The 16,954-nt window shown below is 33.8% G+C and overlaps 1 protein-coding gene across 1 annotated transcript; it reads right to left on the minus strand.

Moving 5' to 3' along the window:
* Positions 1–9,153: 9,153 nt before the first annotated feature.
* Positions 9,154–12,384, minus strand: LOC123702180. Its single transcript, XM_045649860.1, has 4 exons — positions 12,275–12,384; positions 11,677–11,923; positions 11,233–11,421; positions 9,154–10,940 (listed from the first exon to the last, which is right to left on the minus strand). The coding sequence occupies exons 1-4, from the start codon at positions 12,371–12,373 to the stop codon at positions 10,660–10,662; spliced, it is 816 nt and encodes a 271-aa protein (XP_045505816.1). The 5' UTR covers positions 12,374–12,384; the 3' UTR covers positions 9,154–10,659.
* Positions 12,385–16,954: the final 4,570 nt, after the last annotated feature.

Consider the following 16,954-nt stretch of genomic DNA (forward strand, 5'->3'; position numbering starts at 1 on the left):
AGCTTCCTCCTGACAGGTACGTAAAGGCTAAAAATGAATTTATTGTTATGCAAGAGTTAGGGATTTGTAGACCGAGTAGTAGTCCTTGGGCAAGTCCACTACATATAGTTCCCAAAAAAGATGGTAATATTAGGCATTGCGGTGATTATAGACGTTTAAATGCAATTACGAAACCAGATCGTTATCCAGTACCACGTTTACATGATTTTACATATATTTTGGGTAATAAGAAAATTTTCTCTAAATTAGATATTAATAGAGCCTATAATTCTGTGCCTGTTGCAGAAAATGACATAAAAAAGACAGCAGTTATTACACCTTTTGGTTTATTTGAATTTATGCGTATGCCATTTGGTTTGCGAAATGCTGCGCAAACTTTCCAACGTTTCATGCAAGAAACAGTTTTAAAAGGTTTAGATTTCTTATTTATTTATATCGATGACGTCATTATCAGTTCAGAATCAGAAAGTCAGCACAGCACCTACAATAAAGACCTACAGAAAGTCAGCATAGAGAACATTTAGAGCAAGTTTTTGATCAATTCGGTATAACTATCAATTTTTCAAAATGTAGTTTTGGTCAGCAAAAATTAGAGTTTTTAGGTTATGAAGTTTCTACTGAGGGCATTAAGCCGCTCGAAGACAAGGTTAAAGCAATTTTAGATTTTCCTAAGCCTAGTACTATAGAAGAACTTAGAAGATTTTTAGGCATGTTAAATTTTTATAGATCTCATATTCCTCACTCGGCTGAACATCAGTCAGAGTTAAATAAATATCTTGGTAGTGCGAAACGGAAAGACAAAAGTAAAATTAATTGGAATAAATTAGCAGAGCAAAATTTTGAACAATGTAAGATCGATTTGAAAAATGCAGTTTTGTTGACATATCCTTCCTTAGATTCTCCATTGTCTCTTATGACTGACGCTTCAGATACGTGTATAGGTGCAGTTTTACAACAAAAAATTAACAATATTTGGCAACCTTTAGGATATTTTTCACGTAAACTTACGGAAGCTCAGCGTAAATATAGTACCTATGATAGAGAATTGTTAGCGATATATTTATCAATTATTCATTTTCGCAACATGGTTGAAGGGCGCGAACTAATAGTTTATACAGATCATAAACCGCTTTGTTTTGCATTTAGTAAAATAGGTACAAATAGGGAAACTGCTCGAAGAATTAGGCAAATTATGTTTATTAGTGAGTTTTGTACAGATATTCGTCATGTAACAGGTAGGGAAAATATAGTCGCTGACACGTTATCGAGAATTGAAACAATAACATGTCCCACCGTGTTAGATTTCGCAGAACTCGCCCGAGCGCAGGAAACGGATGAACAACTTGCAGAAATGCGACACCGGTCAAACGTAAACAGTCAATTTACACTTAAGCGTGTTGCAATGTTCGATTGTAATAAACAAATTTATTGTGAAACATCCACAGATAGAATTCGACCATATTTACCTAAACAATTTCGACGTTTAGCTTTTGATGCTGTGCATAATTTAAGTCACCCGGGTATTAGAGCCACAAAAAAATTAGTAACAGATAGATATTTTTGGCCAGAAATGAATAAGGATATAGGAATTTGGTCTAAAACATGTATTAAGTGCCAAAGAGCTGAAGTCTCAAAACATACTGTATCCGATTTAGGAAGTTTTCAAGGCTCGAGCCGTTTTGAGCATATACATATTGATCTTGTAGGGCCATTGCCAATTTCATCAGAAGGGTTTAGATATTGTCTAACAATCATAGATAGGTATACCAAGTGGCCCGAGGCTTTTCCTTTAAAAGAAATTACTGCGGAGACTGTGGCAAAGGTGTTGTATGAGGGTTGGATTTGTAGGTTCGGTTGTCCCCTTAGGCTTACAAGTGACCAAGGTCGACAATTCGAAAGTAATTTATTTAAGCAGCTTATGTTATTAATGGGAATACAAAAGTTGCGGACCACCCCATATCATCCACAGAGCAACGGTGCAGTAGAGCGTTGGCATAGATCTTTAAAAGCAGCGCTTAAGGCTCGTTTAAATTGTAATTCATGGTTTGATGAACTAGCAACAGTATTGTTAGGGTTACGCACAACTGTTAAATTAGACACAGGCGTAACTGCAGTTCAAATGATTTATGGCAGTAATATAAGGCTGCCTGGTGATTTTTATGACACAAGTAATATAAAACCGTGTGACGAACATAGTTATGTTGATAAATTGAGGTCGATTATACACAGTATGAAACCGGTACCTAGAATTAATAAATTACCGTGTAAAATGTTCATTCATAAAGATTTAATTGATTGCGAATATGTATTTTTAAGAAATGACACCGTACGGAAACCATTACAACCGCCGTATGACGGGCCATATCGTGTCATTAGTAGAAAGGATAAAACTTTTAAAATTCAATTAATGGACAGACAACTTAACGTCTCAGTAGATAGGTTAAAACCTGCATACGTTCTACCTGATGATAATAATATTGTGACTAAGTTCACAGGTAAGTCTGTTAGTATGAGTGATAGTAAAATTAATGATTCGCTACATACAAAAAAGGTAATTAAAAAGGTAACGTTTGAGACAGACAAATCCAGCTGTAAAAATTATGTTACACGACCAGGGCGAATACGAAAAACGCCAAGTAAATTTATGTTTTAATCATGTACATAGCCATTGTTATTGCAACCATGCAAAGTTGCAAATTGTATGTTGTTGTTTTAGGTCACGTAATTCTTTGAATTTAAAGAATGGTTATATTTAAATATTATATTCAACATTTTTATTTTCTAACTATATACAACTAAATATATACATTTTATACAATTATTTTATTATATACAATATTTTACAATTTTACTATGGGATTAAATCAAACCAAGGAAAGTGTTGTCATTAACGAAAGTATTTCCAATGTTTCAAAGCTGGAAAATAAAATTAATATATTTGGAATCATAATAATTTTCATTGCACTTATATTAACTATTTTTGTTTGTTGTGTTTTGAAACAACAGTGTATTAAAGTTGCTAGTAATTGGTTTAAAAAAGAAGTTATGAGTACTACTAGCTTATCTGTTCCTGAAATCAAGGTGGAAAGAACACGAGAATTAAATAAAGTTGTGTATTAACAAACGTGTAAGTTATATTTGTGTGTTATTAAAATTTTAATGTCGTTTCATATATTGCATTGTTATTGTATCTATCGTCATAGTGTAAGAGACGGGAACAATTTTAATTATATTTTCGTATTAATTGTGAATGATTTTATTTGCATGTTAATGTACTAGGTACATGATACCTTAATATTATACATTGCGTATTTTTTTATTAATAATGTTACTTTACATTATAATGTTTGTGTGTATGTAATGTTATGTTGTTCGATCGTAGGACTTTATTAGATTGTATTGTTGGCAAATGGCCGCAATGATGCCAAGAGAGGACATCATAACGTTATATCAAACACCATGGCTGCAGACTAGTAATTTTTATATGTTAAGTATCTTTTTTTTTTAAATAAATGTTCGTGTGTTTATAAAAATGTTTCACCGACTCCTGAACTAATCTTGTATTATGTTTCACATTGTTATTTTTTGTCTGTCAGCAGAATTGTTAGGGTTCGTTGTGCGAGTTAGTAATCTAAATAAAGATAATTTAATTTGATTTTGTTTAAAAATGTTCCACATTTTTTTTGAAAAGGGGGGAATATTGTAGGTGCTGTGCTGACGCAGGATTTTCGGCCGCGTCGCACAGTCACATAGCGTCGCACAGTGGGTCGAAACTGCAATATGCGGACATAGCAACTTTTTTTGTCAAAATCAATTTTAAAAAATGCCCATCGATAGATCTTATCTTACTTATGAAGACATGTTATTAAAAGTTTTTGTGTAAGACTTGCGGTTTCTCAGAAAAAAAATGTTTTCTAATTTTGTTGTATGAAAAGGGACTTTAAGTGGTCGTTTTCCAGTAAGTCTTGCGAGGTCTTGCGTCGAAACCATTTTAGTATTATTGTTTGGCTCACTGACTATAATCCCACACTATGGGCGCGCACCCAAACTTGCCCGTTCAATCAATATTTAAATTCAAAAATTTAATAAAAAATTCAATTTAAAATCAATGTTATTGTTTTTTAAATGCTAAATTTGATCAATTTTAATACAAATTTGTAAAATTTACTTTAAATTTAGATACTTATAATAATTTTGACATAAAATATATACAATTATAAACTGAAATATTGAAGCATTCTTATAAAAAAAGTCAGGATGAAGCGTAACTAGCACTATCAATAAATACAAACAGCATTTCAAAATATATGTATAAAATTTAAGCTTTTAATAAAATATAGAATTTTTTTTTTAATATTATTCAAAATGATGCTATAAAATGAAATGAAAAAACCAAAAAGACAAAAATATGCAGGTGATTATCTTATTTTGCAATGTTATTAGGCTGGTAACTTTGTTAATGATCTGTAAGTATATGTCGTATTATGAGCAGATAGGTAATCACAGTTTGTCTAATTACATTGTTATGATTCTTCTGTTTTTATGTGACAAACAACTCAATTACCGTGTTATTAAGGAAAGGGAAGAATTGTAGCATATATAAAGAAGAATTTTAATTTAAATCAAAATCAGTAAGAGATACGTACTTACTACCAAGGCATCTCGTGCAGTTCATAAAAATTTTTGTGCTATGGAAAGTCTAGTGAATAATATCGATTTGTTCATGGTGCTAAGAGAAAAAGTTGGTTCCTTTTCTGATAGTAAAAAACTATGTGAATATCTAAAGCAGACGTTAAATTTCAATTGGACGGAAGAAAATAGTGCAACGCTTTTGAAGTTTTGTCGTAAATTTTGTTCAAATATTTCTGGTAGATGGGAAAGGTCACATAGAACATTTTCTAATTTTGTGAAAAGAAATGGAGATTGGTTAGAGAGCGCCATTATATGGCCTAAAGATATCATCCCCCAAGAAGAGCAAAATCCTCAAAATTATGATACAAATGAAAATTTAGAAAATTTGGCACCCTCTCAAATAGAGCTTCAACTTCTTCTTCACTCTATTCACCACGAAAACCATTTGAAGAGTTAGGTGATAGGCAAAAACGAAGACGTGTTGAGCAATTGAGCAAGTCACTGTCACCACAAGAACTGCAAAAATCTACTTTGCAAAGTTTTAAAAGTTGCGGAAATGAAGAATTAGGAAAAATAATGTCTCATTTACTAAGCAACCCCGAAGATATTGAAAAAGTGAAGACTTGCTTAGATCACAAAAATAGAGATAACAGTTATACGCCTGAAAAAGTGAATAAAAAATAATTAAAAATATGAATTATAAACTTTGGACCCCTGTTTCAACCCCTTTGGAGGTAAATTTTCAAAAAAAATTTCTTAGCGCATGTCTACGCTACATAAGCTACTACTATTCCAAATTTCAGCTCAATCCGTCCAGTAGTTATGGCTGTGCGTTGATCTGTCAGTCAGTCACTTTTGCCTTTTATATATTTAGATAATAAGTTCTTAGTAAATTTATGTTAATTATATTTATTTTTGTTAAATATGTGCAGATTAATGATTTAAGAAATAAAAAGTTTGAATTTTAATTGAAATTTTTGAATGTTTTTTTTAATTAAATATTTCACGAACGGGCAACTTTGGGTGCGCGCTCATAGTGTGGGATTATAGTCAGTGAGCCAAACAATGATACTAAAATGGTTTCGACGCAAGACCTCGCAAGACTTACTGGAAAACGACCACTTAAAGTCCCTTTTCATACAACAAAATTAGAAAACATTTTTTTTCTGAGAAACCGCAAGTCTTACACAAAAACTTTTAATAACATGTCTTCATAAGTAAGATAAGATCTATCGATGGGCATTTTTTAAAATTGATTTTGACAAAAAAAGTTGCTATGTCCGCATATTGCAGTTTCGACCCACTGTGCGTCGCCCCTCAGTTGTCCCATAGCTCGCGCCACCGACCCACGTTTTGTAGTTAGTGAATATAAATAGTATATTTTTGTGTAATTTAGAAGAAATATAAAATTTAATTGGCCGCTATCTTTAATTTCATCTCCCTACACACAGCTACACTAAAATGTAATAGCTACTTACATTTTATTAAAAATAATTTATTACATCGTAGTATCCATTTTCGAATCCCAGCAGGGGCAGCAATGAATTCTCAAGTCCGTATTTTCTATATAAAATGACCACAGGCTTAATGGTGAAGAAAAGCATCGTGAGATAACCAGCAAGTTCAAGAACCTAGCAAGTTTGAGGACTTGTGATATCCACCAACACGCATTGGGCCAGCGCGGTGGATCATGACCTACAACACCCTTGTAAGAGAGTAAGCCGTGCCCCCGCAGCGGAGACATTTAGAACATAAAAAAAAACTAGGACAGCAAAAAATGCAATGATCAAATACACTAATCCGCTCTATAACTTACCTATCCTTTTTAGCTAGATTTCTTTTCCATTTTTCTGGTTCCGCCTTTCTCTTTCTACTGTGTTTATTATCACAGGGGCTTGATAACATTCCATGTTTATGTTTTTATTAGTTTTTATCAAAAAATAACAATTTTCACATTTAATTCTCTAAATCACTGCAGACACACAACACTATAAACAACAAAGACGCCATAGTAATGGCGTCCAAATACCGGCACCTGATTGGTCGAAAGGGATGATGCTGGCTTTGCAACAAACGTTTGGGATATTACTGTTTTTGCTACGAATTAAATATTTGCTTAGTAAAAGATGGCGTAACACTACAAAACTACATTTAAAGTTGCTAGAGTAGAAAAAGTGGATGTTGCTGCCTTTGCTTTTATATGACTCATATAATTGCACTAAATTTATAATTCATAATTGTGATCTCAAGCTAAGTCTTGCACCTGGCTACATAAAGTAGATATGAGAGTGCCTAACAGGGTATAATGAAAGTACATACAATACCAATACAATTATTTATTAACTTGTTATGACAAAATATAATATAAATTGATTAAACTTATATGGAGACGTGTTAAGACACGCAAAATAATAGTTTTACTTTTTTCGTGATATATTTTCATCATCTTTGTACTTGCGCTTGCCGCTGCACGTCGTTGTTGACGAAACAAATGCAGAGTTGTTATTATTGTTGTTATACCCTGACGCCGATGGTACCAAACCTCGACGTATATTCTCGTATTCACTTGGTTTTGCCTGCAGAAAAGTAGCTTTTGATTTTATATTAGTATTAAACTATTATCTTTACATCCATCAACAGTCCTCAGTCATATCACTATCTGGGATGACGACTGTTGACGGTAAACTACCGCTTCTCGAGAGAGTTTGTACCAGACCTTGAGCAATGACACTCAATTGCCTGAGAAGGTCGTTGTGTGCCCGAGCCACCTCAATCCTTTGCGACTCCAGTCTCAGCCCTTCCATCTCACGCTCATGCATGCGTCTGTCACGGACTTCCTCCAGTCGAAGGCGGCTATGCTCGATGGCAACAAATTCGCTGGTTGCTCGGTCGAAAGGCCCGCGATTCCGTCGCGCTCTTACCAACCGCCGCCGGGGTATCTCGGTTTGTGGAGAGATGAACGCCTGGTGCTCAATGCTTCGCGGGTTCGAGACGGAGAACGAGGTGATGGTGGAGGCGGTAGGCATGACGTTGACGTAACCGGTGCTAAAGGAGGTGTGGCTGGTAGTCTTGGTGGTGAAGGTGTTACTGTAAATTAAAAAGAAAAAGCTTAGTACTCTTCCACACAGAACACTATTACTCCTAGCGGAGAAGAACGTCATCTTCATACAAAAATGATGGTTTAAAAGTATGACTACTAGCGCCGCCAGTGGGACCCTTTGGCAACTTAGGCATAGCGCGAAATTTGAAAATGTTTTTGGTGATTTTAATTTCTTCCCCGGCACCACACGCTTGCCAAGTTTGCCAAACAGAAGGAGACGGCGCTATACTAAGAAAAGAGATAGAATTCTTTGCGTCTTGCTTTCTGGTATAGCGTCGTCCCCTTCTGTTTGGCAAACACGGCAAGCGTGTGGTGCCGGGGTTATTATTATTGTGTTTATCAGGAAGAGCTCGTTCTAAAACAAAATTATTAATTCATATTATTAGCGACTTTTCGATAATAATAGGAATCAGTAATTTATTTAGAATGTGCTCATGTTACTTGAAGTTTAAAAACAAAATTAAATAAAAGCATAGAATTAAACGTATATAACTTTATTTAACCCTTAGCTGGTATCGCTAAACTTGGCCAACATAACTGGTATCGGGGGTAAAAAAAGACCCCACGAGAAAATTAAAAATAATTGTTATAAAAACAGGTTTTTTTACTTTTTAATCCTCTTTTATTAATAAAGTAACTCTTAAAGTAAGCATTTAACGACAATATAGTGCTCTATAAAGTAATGAACCATACTAATTTTTCAAATCAAATTATATCTTATTTTTGGTTTAATTTTAGTGATGTTCACTTTGAGATCCATAAATTCTACAAAAACTAAAAATTAACATAAAAATATTCTAACTTTAGTTTTCTTATACAGTCTAAACAAAAAAAATGACAACTTATATGAACCAGTAACAAAATTCTTAGTAAAATTTCTAACATTTAGAACATATGATCGCTGTTCGCCAGAGGTATGACTAGCTGCTTCTTCTTCATCATCATCTCCTTCGCTGCTACTATCAGAACTTGAAGTTGAGGAGTCAGCTTCTAACATACTCTTCTTCCTAACAATCACTTATTTGTTCATCATCACTTACAGAAGCAGCTGGTCTGCTGAAGGTTTCCGGTTCATTTTCTTCTATTTCGTCATCTATTTGATGATTCAGCTATTTGATCGTCAGTCAAAAAACTCTCCATAATGATCGTTTATAACTCAAAAAATAAAGAAAATAATTTTAGAATAAATTCAGACAAACTTACACAAATGGTATCGGGGGTGATTTTTGACCCCAGCAGTGTACGTACCTCGGCTCCTTGTAACAGAAAAGTAACACTTGTATGTCGTCCATCTCACGCCCGAGATGTTATGAGATTAGCTAGATGAACAAGAGTATAAGTTATAACACTAAAGAGTTATGACCAAAATTTCGTTGCACTGGGGTGATTTTTGACCCCCGATACCAGCTAAGGGTTAAGTATGTTATTACAGTACACAGTACACGTCGCTTGTTTATGAAGGACTAGATGACCCGTGCCCACTTCGTTGGGCGGTAAACATGCATGATATATTTATAATTTATAGCCTATAGCACTCACGAATAATGTAACTTTCTACCAGTGAAAAAAAAAAAATCGGTTCATTACTTCCGGAGATTACCCCCTACATACAAACAACTTTTACCTCTTTATAATATTAGTATAGAAACTATAGATATAGATTATATATTTTGGATATAATACATATTCAGCTGCATCCGGTTCGACTGGAAGCCAACCCCAACATAATTGGGAAAAAGGCTAGGCAGATGATGATGATTTTGGATATAATACCAAATACTTAAACGATACTACTACTATATTTTTAATTGTAATTTGTAAGATGTCTTTAATAAAGAGAAATTATAAATATAATACAATACAATCCATTTACATCGAATCCATAAAAGACGAAATTTGTTAGTTAGACAACTCTGCAAATTGAAACTAATATGTTTTGCTGAATTAAATTTTTTTCAAACATATGAAGACTGTATTAGCAATTTGTTACAAAATAACTCAAACTCAGATTGATAATTCGTTACGCAATTAGGATGCAGTGTTCTAATTAGTACTCGAACAACAAAATTGGTACATTAGAAGTTTTCGAGAAAATCGTCGCTTTCCTCAAACCTTCATTACCATCATTACAATTATCATTTGTTCTTTAATATATTTATTTTCTTTTGTAGGCTAGCTTGCGCAGTACTTTCAGCAAACATCCTGTTTTGTACATTACAGAATCTGTTAATGCTTATGTAAAATATTGCATTTATTATATTTGTTACATTTTGTTCTTTATGTTCCCTACATCTGTCTAGAAAATCAAAATTAATATTTTTTTGCAGTAATTCTCTAATGCAATCTTTGACATTCCTCTTATGTGCATTTTTATTTAAATAATCATACATGATTGTTGCACTTTTTTCTACACATTCAACCATTTTTATGTTTGCATATTTAAGACATCGTTTGTCATGTTCATATTCTTTAAATATAGAAAACAAATGGCACACAGTATCCGTAGAGGAGGTCAAAGATTGTAGGCATGATTCACAATTTGTTTCCATTCTCTTAATTATATAACCACAAACATAGGCGCATGCCTGCATCTCCCCAGTATTTTCGTCCATCCATTCATCCATTTGATCCATGGATAAACTGCAACAATCCGCCTCATTGCTTACTGCTGATGGACGGCCTACGTCAGGTTTGGCATTGTGGGTCAAAAATAAATTTAAATTATCAAGAATGATAGCATCATCGGTCTCACAATTTGCTGCTGAGCTTGGTGCCGACAAATTTGAAATGATTCCTGTTTTTAAAGCTGCAACAAATTGTGAGACTGTTGGGTTGCAATTAGATCCACAATTACTCCTGACACACCCAAAACAATTCTCCAAGGCATCTTGTTGCAGTCTCCTGGTGGATAAACTCCCAATTTCGGGTTATTTTAACTTTAAATTCCGCCATATTCTTTCTACTCCCGCCATGGTTTGGATCCATCCATCCAGTGACGGAGCCCTCGACTTTGCACCAATAAACTGACAGTTCTTAAAAAATAATTTCATTTCTTTGAAATATGCAAAATGAGGGCTCCGGTCTGAAATATTTCTCAAATATTTTTTGCCTCTTTTTAAACTTGGAGAGTCCGCATTTAAGCTGTCAAACAATTGGTCGATTTTGTTTAGTAGGTTGACTGTAGCAAGTGCTTCTGTTGGCAGCTCTCCTGTAAAAATAGAAACATTTTTATTTTTTATGTAAGTAATATTATTTGAAAATAATGTTAAAGAGTTTTTATGAACAATAATAATTATAATTGCAATAAACAACTGACTTTTGAAAAAATCAAAATGACTGTGTGATAGTATTGTTAAAAACTAAGTAGTTATGAGACAATAAAATTATAGAACTCCTATATTTTTAAGCTTGAAGCACAAAGTCAAATCCTAGCAATGGGAATATTAATAGGCAGGAGACGATTTTGAGCTGATATTTTTTAACATATGATATCAACATACCTAGGGTAATTTTTGCATACATTCCAGCGGACACTGTATGACTCAAAACCTGCGCGGCTAATTTCACTTTCATTTTTTGTTTATTATTCGGACTTAAGTGGCTCTTGGTTAGGGCAGGCGCAAACACGAAAAATGGGTTGTTGTTATCCAATACAAAAAATTCTTCAATGTGATTCCACTTCGCGATATCTGAAAAAGACGTAAGTAATATTAGTTTTATCTGCATTAGTAGTGGGTCAAAATCAACTACTAACTTTTTCAATGTTACAAGATAAAAAGGGTCTTGACAGACAGACAGACGCGTAGATGGACAGATGGACAGACGGACATCAAAGTGATCCTTTAAGCGTTCCAATTTTACGTTTTGAGGTATGAAACTCCAAAAAGAGAATTTCCTGGTGGTAATATACCATAGAAAAGTATAAAATTTAAAGATATTATTACCTGCAATTTGTCTTCCATTGCATTCAACATTACTGCTGCATTTAATGTTGTATTTTAGAAATAAATTTCTAAAACATTTGAGAAGATGGGGTGTATCATATAGAGCAACAATTTCATGCTCTTCAAATTTAAAATATGGTTGTTCAACAGATGCCCCTAGTTGTGTAAGTGCTCTTCTATTTACCCCATCCATATCACAAACAGTTGCAGCAATTATGATGCCCGCATGAAAACAAGCATGGAGGACCTGTAATAAGAAAATTTAGTTGGTTAATAATATTTAGTAGGAAAATTCAATAATTTTTATCCATATTGATTGATATGTAGAGGATCTTTTCATAGCGTACACTGAGCAAACAAGTATGCAATGTATTTCACACACATAGTGCATACACAAGTATGCATGCATTACTGGATGATGATCAGTTCATAAAAAACTATGTATATTTTACTACCTACATATAAACAAACACCACGCCACGGTAACTTTAGTACTATACAATTTTATCAGTTCCTGGCTGTAGCTGACTAGATATTTAAAAACAATATTATGTTAAACATGTAAATACATGAAAATAATTTCAATACAATAACATACCTCTTTGATCAAGATCATTAATCTGTCTGCAGTAACATGATCTCCTGACAAATAATATGCCACTGGCTGTTTAATTTTTTTCCTGATACATAAAATCATGAATACTAGAGCATGACTAGCTACTTGTGGATCTCGCCCATGGTCTCCTCCATGATCTTGAAATCCGTCAATTTGATCAGATTTTGAATTGTAGTTCAAATTTTTTCTGATCGACATTTCATCAAACAACAAACTGTACTCATTGTCTAGTGGATTGTTATTGACAGCTATTCCTTTCACAACATCAAAAAGATGATTGTTGATGCCAGGTTTTAAAGGAAGCTTATTTAACAAGTTTTTGAGTGTTGTTTGACATGGTAAACAAAACAGACGTCGTAGTAGTCTGTAAGTGGCAGGTGACCTTTTGTATAGCCTTAAAGCGAGAATTTTTTGATGCAAATTCCATCGGCGTCCTCTTGTTTTTCTCTTGCAATTTAACAATTGCCCTTGTAATAAAACAGCAAAAGAACTAGTCAGGTCAGTTGACAACTCTTGTACTGCATCATCATCAATGAGAGCCTCCAAAATCTTTTGTGTTTTCAGCTTTTTAATTCGTTTTTGTAGGCTGCAAATTTTGCGTAAGTTTCTTCGGCACTTGTTCATGAGTCGCTTTTCTCGAGTAGTTTTTTCAATGGATTTAACCTAAAACAAAAAATAGAGGAATCTAAATTAAGTATGAACATAAATTATTATTCACAATTTTAGAAACAGTAGAACTGCCATTTTTTCACTTTTTCATTAGTCTATTTTCAGCATGTAAGTAGTTATTGAAATAAATTAAAATAATTAAAAAAATGAAAAACACGACTGCTTAATACCAAGTAAAAAGTAAAAAACAAGTTGTATACAAAGCGAAATGTCACTCGTTTACTCCCTGACTAAACAGAAATAAAATTCTCATTGCTGTCGGGGGACCATTTTGTGAAACACTATTTGATCTGAGAGTTGACTGCATTGATAATTTTATTTACCTGTTTAGTCAGTGATTAAATGAGTGACATTTCGCTTTGTATACAACTTGTTTTTCTACTTTTTAGTTAGTATTAGGCAGGCAGTCGTAATTTTTATTAAATTATTTAATTTTAATTTATACATTTTAATGACAAGTTTTATTATTTTTGGAATGTGCTCATCAAGGCCTTCAATTTGATACTCGTATTGTAATAATAAAAGATTTTTTTTTACATTTGTGATTGGTGCCATGCTTCCAACAAAAAGATTTCTTTAAAAAAATATAGCCAGTGTCACTCGGGATGATGTAAGGATTCCAACGATACCACATACATACAAATCTGTCCAGGCATTTAACAGTTACGGTGGAATAAATAAACTCACATACATATTAACAAACAAACATACATACACACATATATGAACCCTGAAAACATAACACTCCTTTTTTGAGACAGTCGTGTAAAAACAGCTGTGATGACGGACGGATGCAAAAGTGATCTTATAAGGATTTTTGTATGGAACATTAAACTAAAACTATGAATAAAAAATATTTTACTTACACCAGATGAGTTTGGTGTCTGTATACTATCAATAGTTGAACTTGTTGCTTTTGAAGTTCCAGGCTGTTCCAAATGTGAATACTGAAACAATACAAAATCATGGGAATTAGTGGAAGAAAAAATGTAAGACAGACAAAATGTAATAATAAGTGCTGCCTAAAAAGAACAAAAATGTTTCTTCCTTAATAGAAGAAAGTAAAAAAAATATTTTCTTAGACTTTGTCTTAAGCTGCGATGGATATTAATAGCAACATTAAATACAGGATATCCACCAGGAGAATAAGTGAATTATGAATTATGCTAATAATATATTTAATCATTTAGATTATTAATTATTAATAAAACTTACATCAGATGAGTTGATTGAATCAGATGCTCTTGAAGTTCCAGTCCATCCCTGACTGACTCCAGTTGCAGCAAAGGAAATATCAACTTGAGAGTTGTGTGTTGATGTGGTAGGTTCAGACGGAATGGAATATCTATGCAGCTTTTTCCTTTGTAAATGATCAAGAACAAATGCACTTTCGGGAAAATGCTTAGAACAAAGCATTTTATGGCTTACATAAAGGCTTCTCTGAAATTCTACAGAATTCCAGTTCTCCTCTGGGTAACAAAACTTTGCCCATGCTACCAACCTGAAAAAAAGATTTCAGGGTGAATTTTTTTATCAACAATCGAATGATACTACGGATTGAAATTCATACTCTACTTTGGATTCAATTATACATACCGCTGTTCGTTGGAAGGTCCTGGTTTCGGAAAACGATGTAAGACTACTTCTGAATCTTGTGCTGTGGATGCATTGCATTTTTCACATTTTCGGTTATTGTCCTTCATAATTTTTCACAGGAAAAACAGCAACAAAAACAAATTAACACACGCAGCGATTAACTGTTTTGAACCGTTTGATTTGAAAATTTTACACTTTGACAGTTGACGTCTGATTGAAAATGTTGATGTTGCCATTTTACAATCGATTTTTTAAATTTGTTTTTTGATACTGAAAGCCCTATATCAAACCCACCCACTGAGCCAAGCAATCCGAATACAGTTGACTCCCCCTGCTCTTCCATCATAGGCAGAATAAAATGAAATATATTAATCATTTACATTATGTTGGCTAATAGCTATAAATCTACTTTATAATACTGCATAAGGCAAATAGGCATAAGGCTACATTTTCATTGTTTGCAATGTATGAAAATAATATCTTACTGTGTATGTCATCCTGAATCCCTTATATTATTTTACTCCGTTCCTCAGTGATTGGTTCTTCACTTTGTTGAGATGGTATCTGAAAAAATAAATATTTAGGTTTTCAATCATTTTAAGGCTAAGATCTGAGTGGATTTCAATGCCAAAAAATATACAAGAAATGGAAGCAGAAGCCAAAAATTTTTATGAAAAAAGTGGTTTTCCTAAAGTTATTGGAGCTATAGATTGCACTCATATCCCAATAAAATCTCCAGGTGGGCAAGATGCTGAAACCTATCGAAATAGAAAACAAGTATTCACTCTAAATGTGCAGGTTATTACAAATGCCGATATGTACATAATTAATATAGTAGCTCGGTGGCCTGGAAGCCCGAAGCAGTCATGACAGCCATATTTTTAATAGTAGTGTAATTAACCTCCTCACTGAACTTGTACTACCTATAGAACATAAAAATACAAAAAATCTTGCGAGTTAAATATCCACGTCACGTCAAATAAAAACCCCTAGCGACATCTATTGAAGATTATTGTAGGTATAGAAAAATATTTGACAGCTCAACTGAAGTCGAGCCGCGCTCGGGCATTGGTAAGTTCAATCTTTCTGAATCTTATAAAAATGTTGCTATTTCTATCAAAACTTATTCAAATTACGTTTTCGAATAGCAGATTTAGTTTGATTTGTCAATATTTACGCGAATTCTGCCATGATTTTCTTTTCATTGGGGATAAAAATTATATGTCCTGTATTTAGGAATCATGCAGACTGCTACTTTTGAAATAATATTGTTATGTCCTGTGTATAGGTACCTGTAAGGGAATTATGTAAATAATATTTTATTTGATATTTGTTTTAGCCTGTTCTGACGATACCGTGCTAGCATTACTAGAAGAATCTGATGTCGATTTTAGCAGCGACGATGATACCCAAGATCCCACATATAATGAACCCACGGAAATGGCTACACAAGAGCGTCGAAGGTATGATTCTAGTGATTCTTCTGTAAATTCAGACTCCCATGATGTTGTTGAGCCACCATCGCCGGCTTTATCGAGTGGATCTATAATACGCCAGGCCACTGGCTCTGGTTTACGCCGAGCAAGATCTTCTCGTCGCCCTCGAAGGTCAGCTCAGCCAACCTACAGACAAATACCGTCTCAATCTCAACCTGATGTTGTGGATTTATGGACTGGAAATTTTGAACCTCTCGAAATAAATCTATACGAACCAACATACGTGCCAAATTTCGACCATGGATGGTCATACGAACAGTTCTTTGAACGTTATATAGATGAACAAATACTTATAAAAATTGTAGATTGTACAAACAGAACAGCAGTTCATGTAAAAGGCAGGTCACTTGGTCTTACAATTAAGGAATTAAAAGTTTATATTGGAGTGACAATGATTATGGCTTCATTGCAATATCCTCAAATAGACATGTATTGGTCGTCTAAATGGAAACAGCCTATCATTACCTCAGCTATGACACGTCTGCGTTTTTACGCAATTAGAACGTCGTTAAAAGTGGTTTATGATCTTGATGTTACCGCCGAAGAGCGTCAAAAAGACAAGATTTGGAAAGTGCGTCCCCTTTTCGAGAAAGTACGACAAGGATGTTTAGTTCAACCTCGCACAGCAAAAATGTCTATTGATGAAATGATCATTCCGTTTACTGGTCAATGTTGTATTCGTCTATATAACCCTAACAAACCTAATCCCTTAGGGTTAAAAGTATTTGTTTTAGCAACGCCTCAGGGAATGGTTATAGATTTCGAGATATATCAAGGAGACACAACTTTTCCAGAAATTAGACAGATGGGTTTTGGTCTTGGAGAAGCAGCTATTCTTCGGCTGACCGAAGCACTTGTCCCTGGTCACCACATCTTTTTTGATCGCTATTTTACCACTATC

The sequence above is a fragment of the Colias croceus genome, chromosome 23, assembly GCF_905220415.1.
Source record: "Colias croceus chromosome 23, ilColCroc2.1".
NCBI classification, from domain to species: Eukaryota; Metazoa; Arthropoda; class Insecta; order Lepidoptera; family Pieridae; genus Colias; species Colias croceus.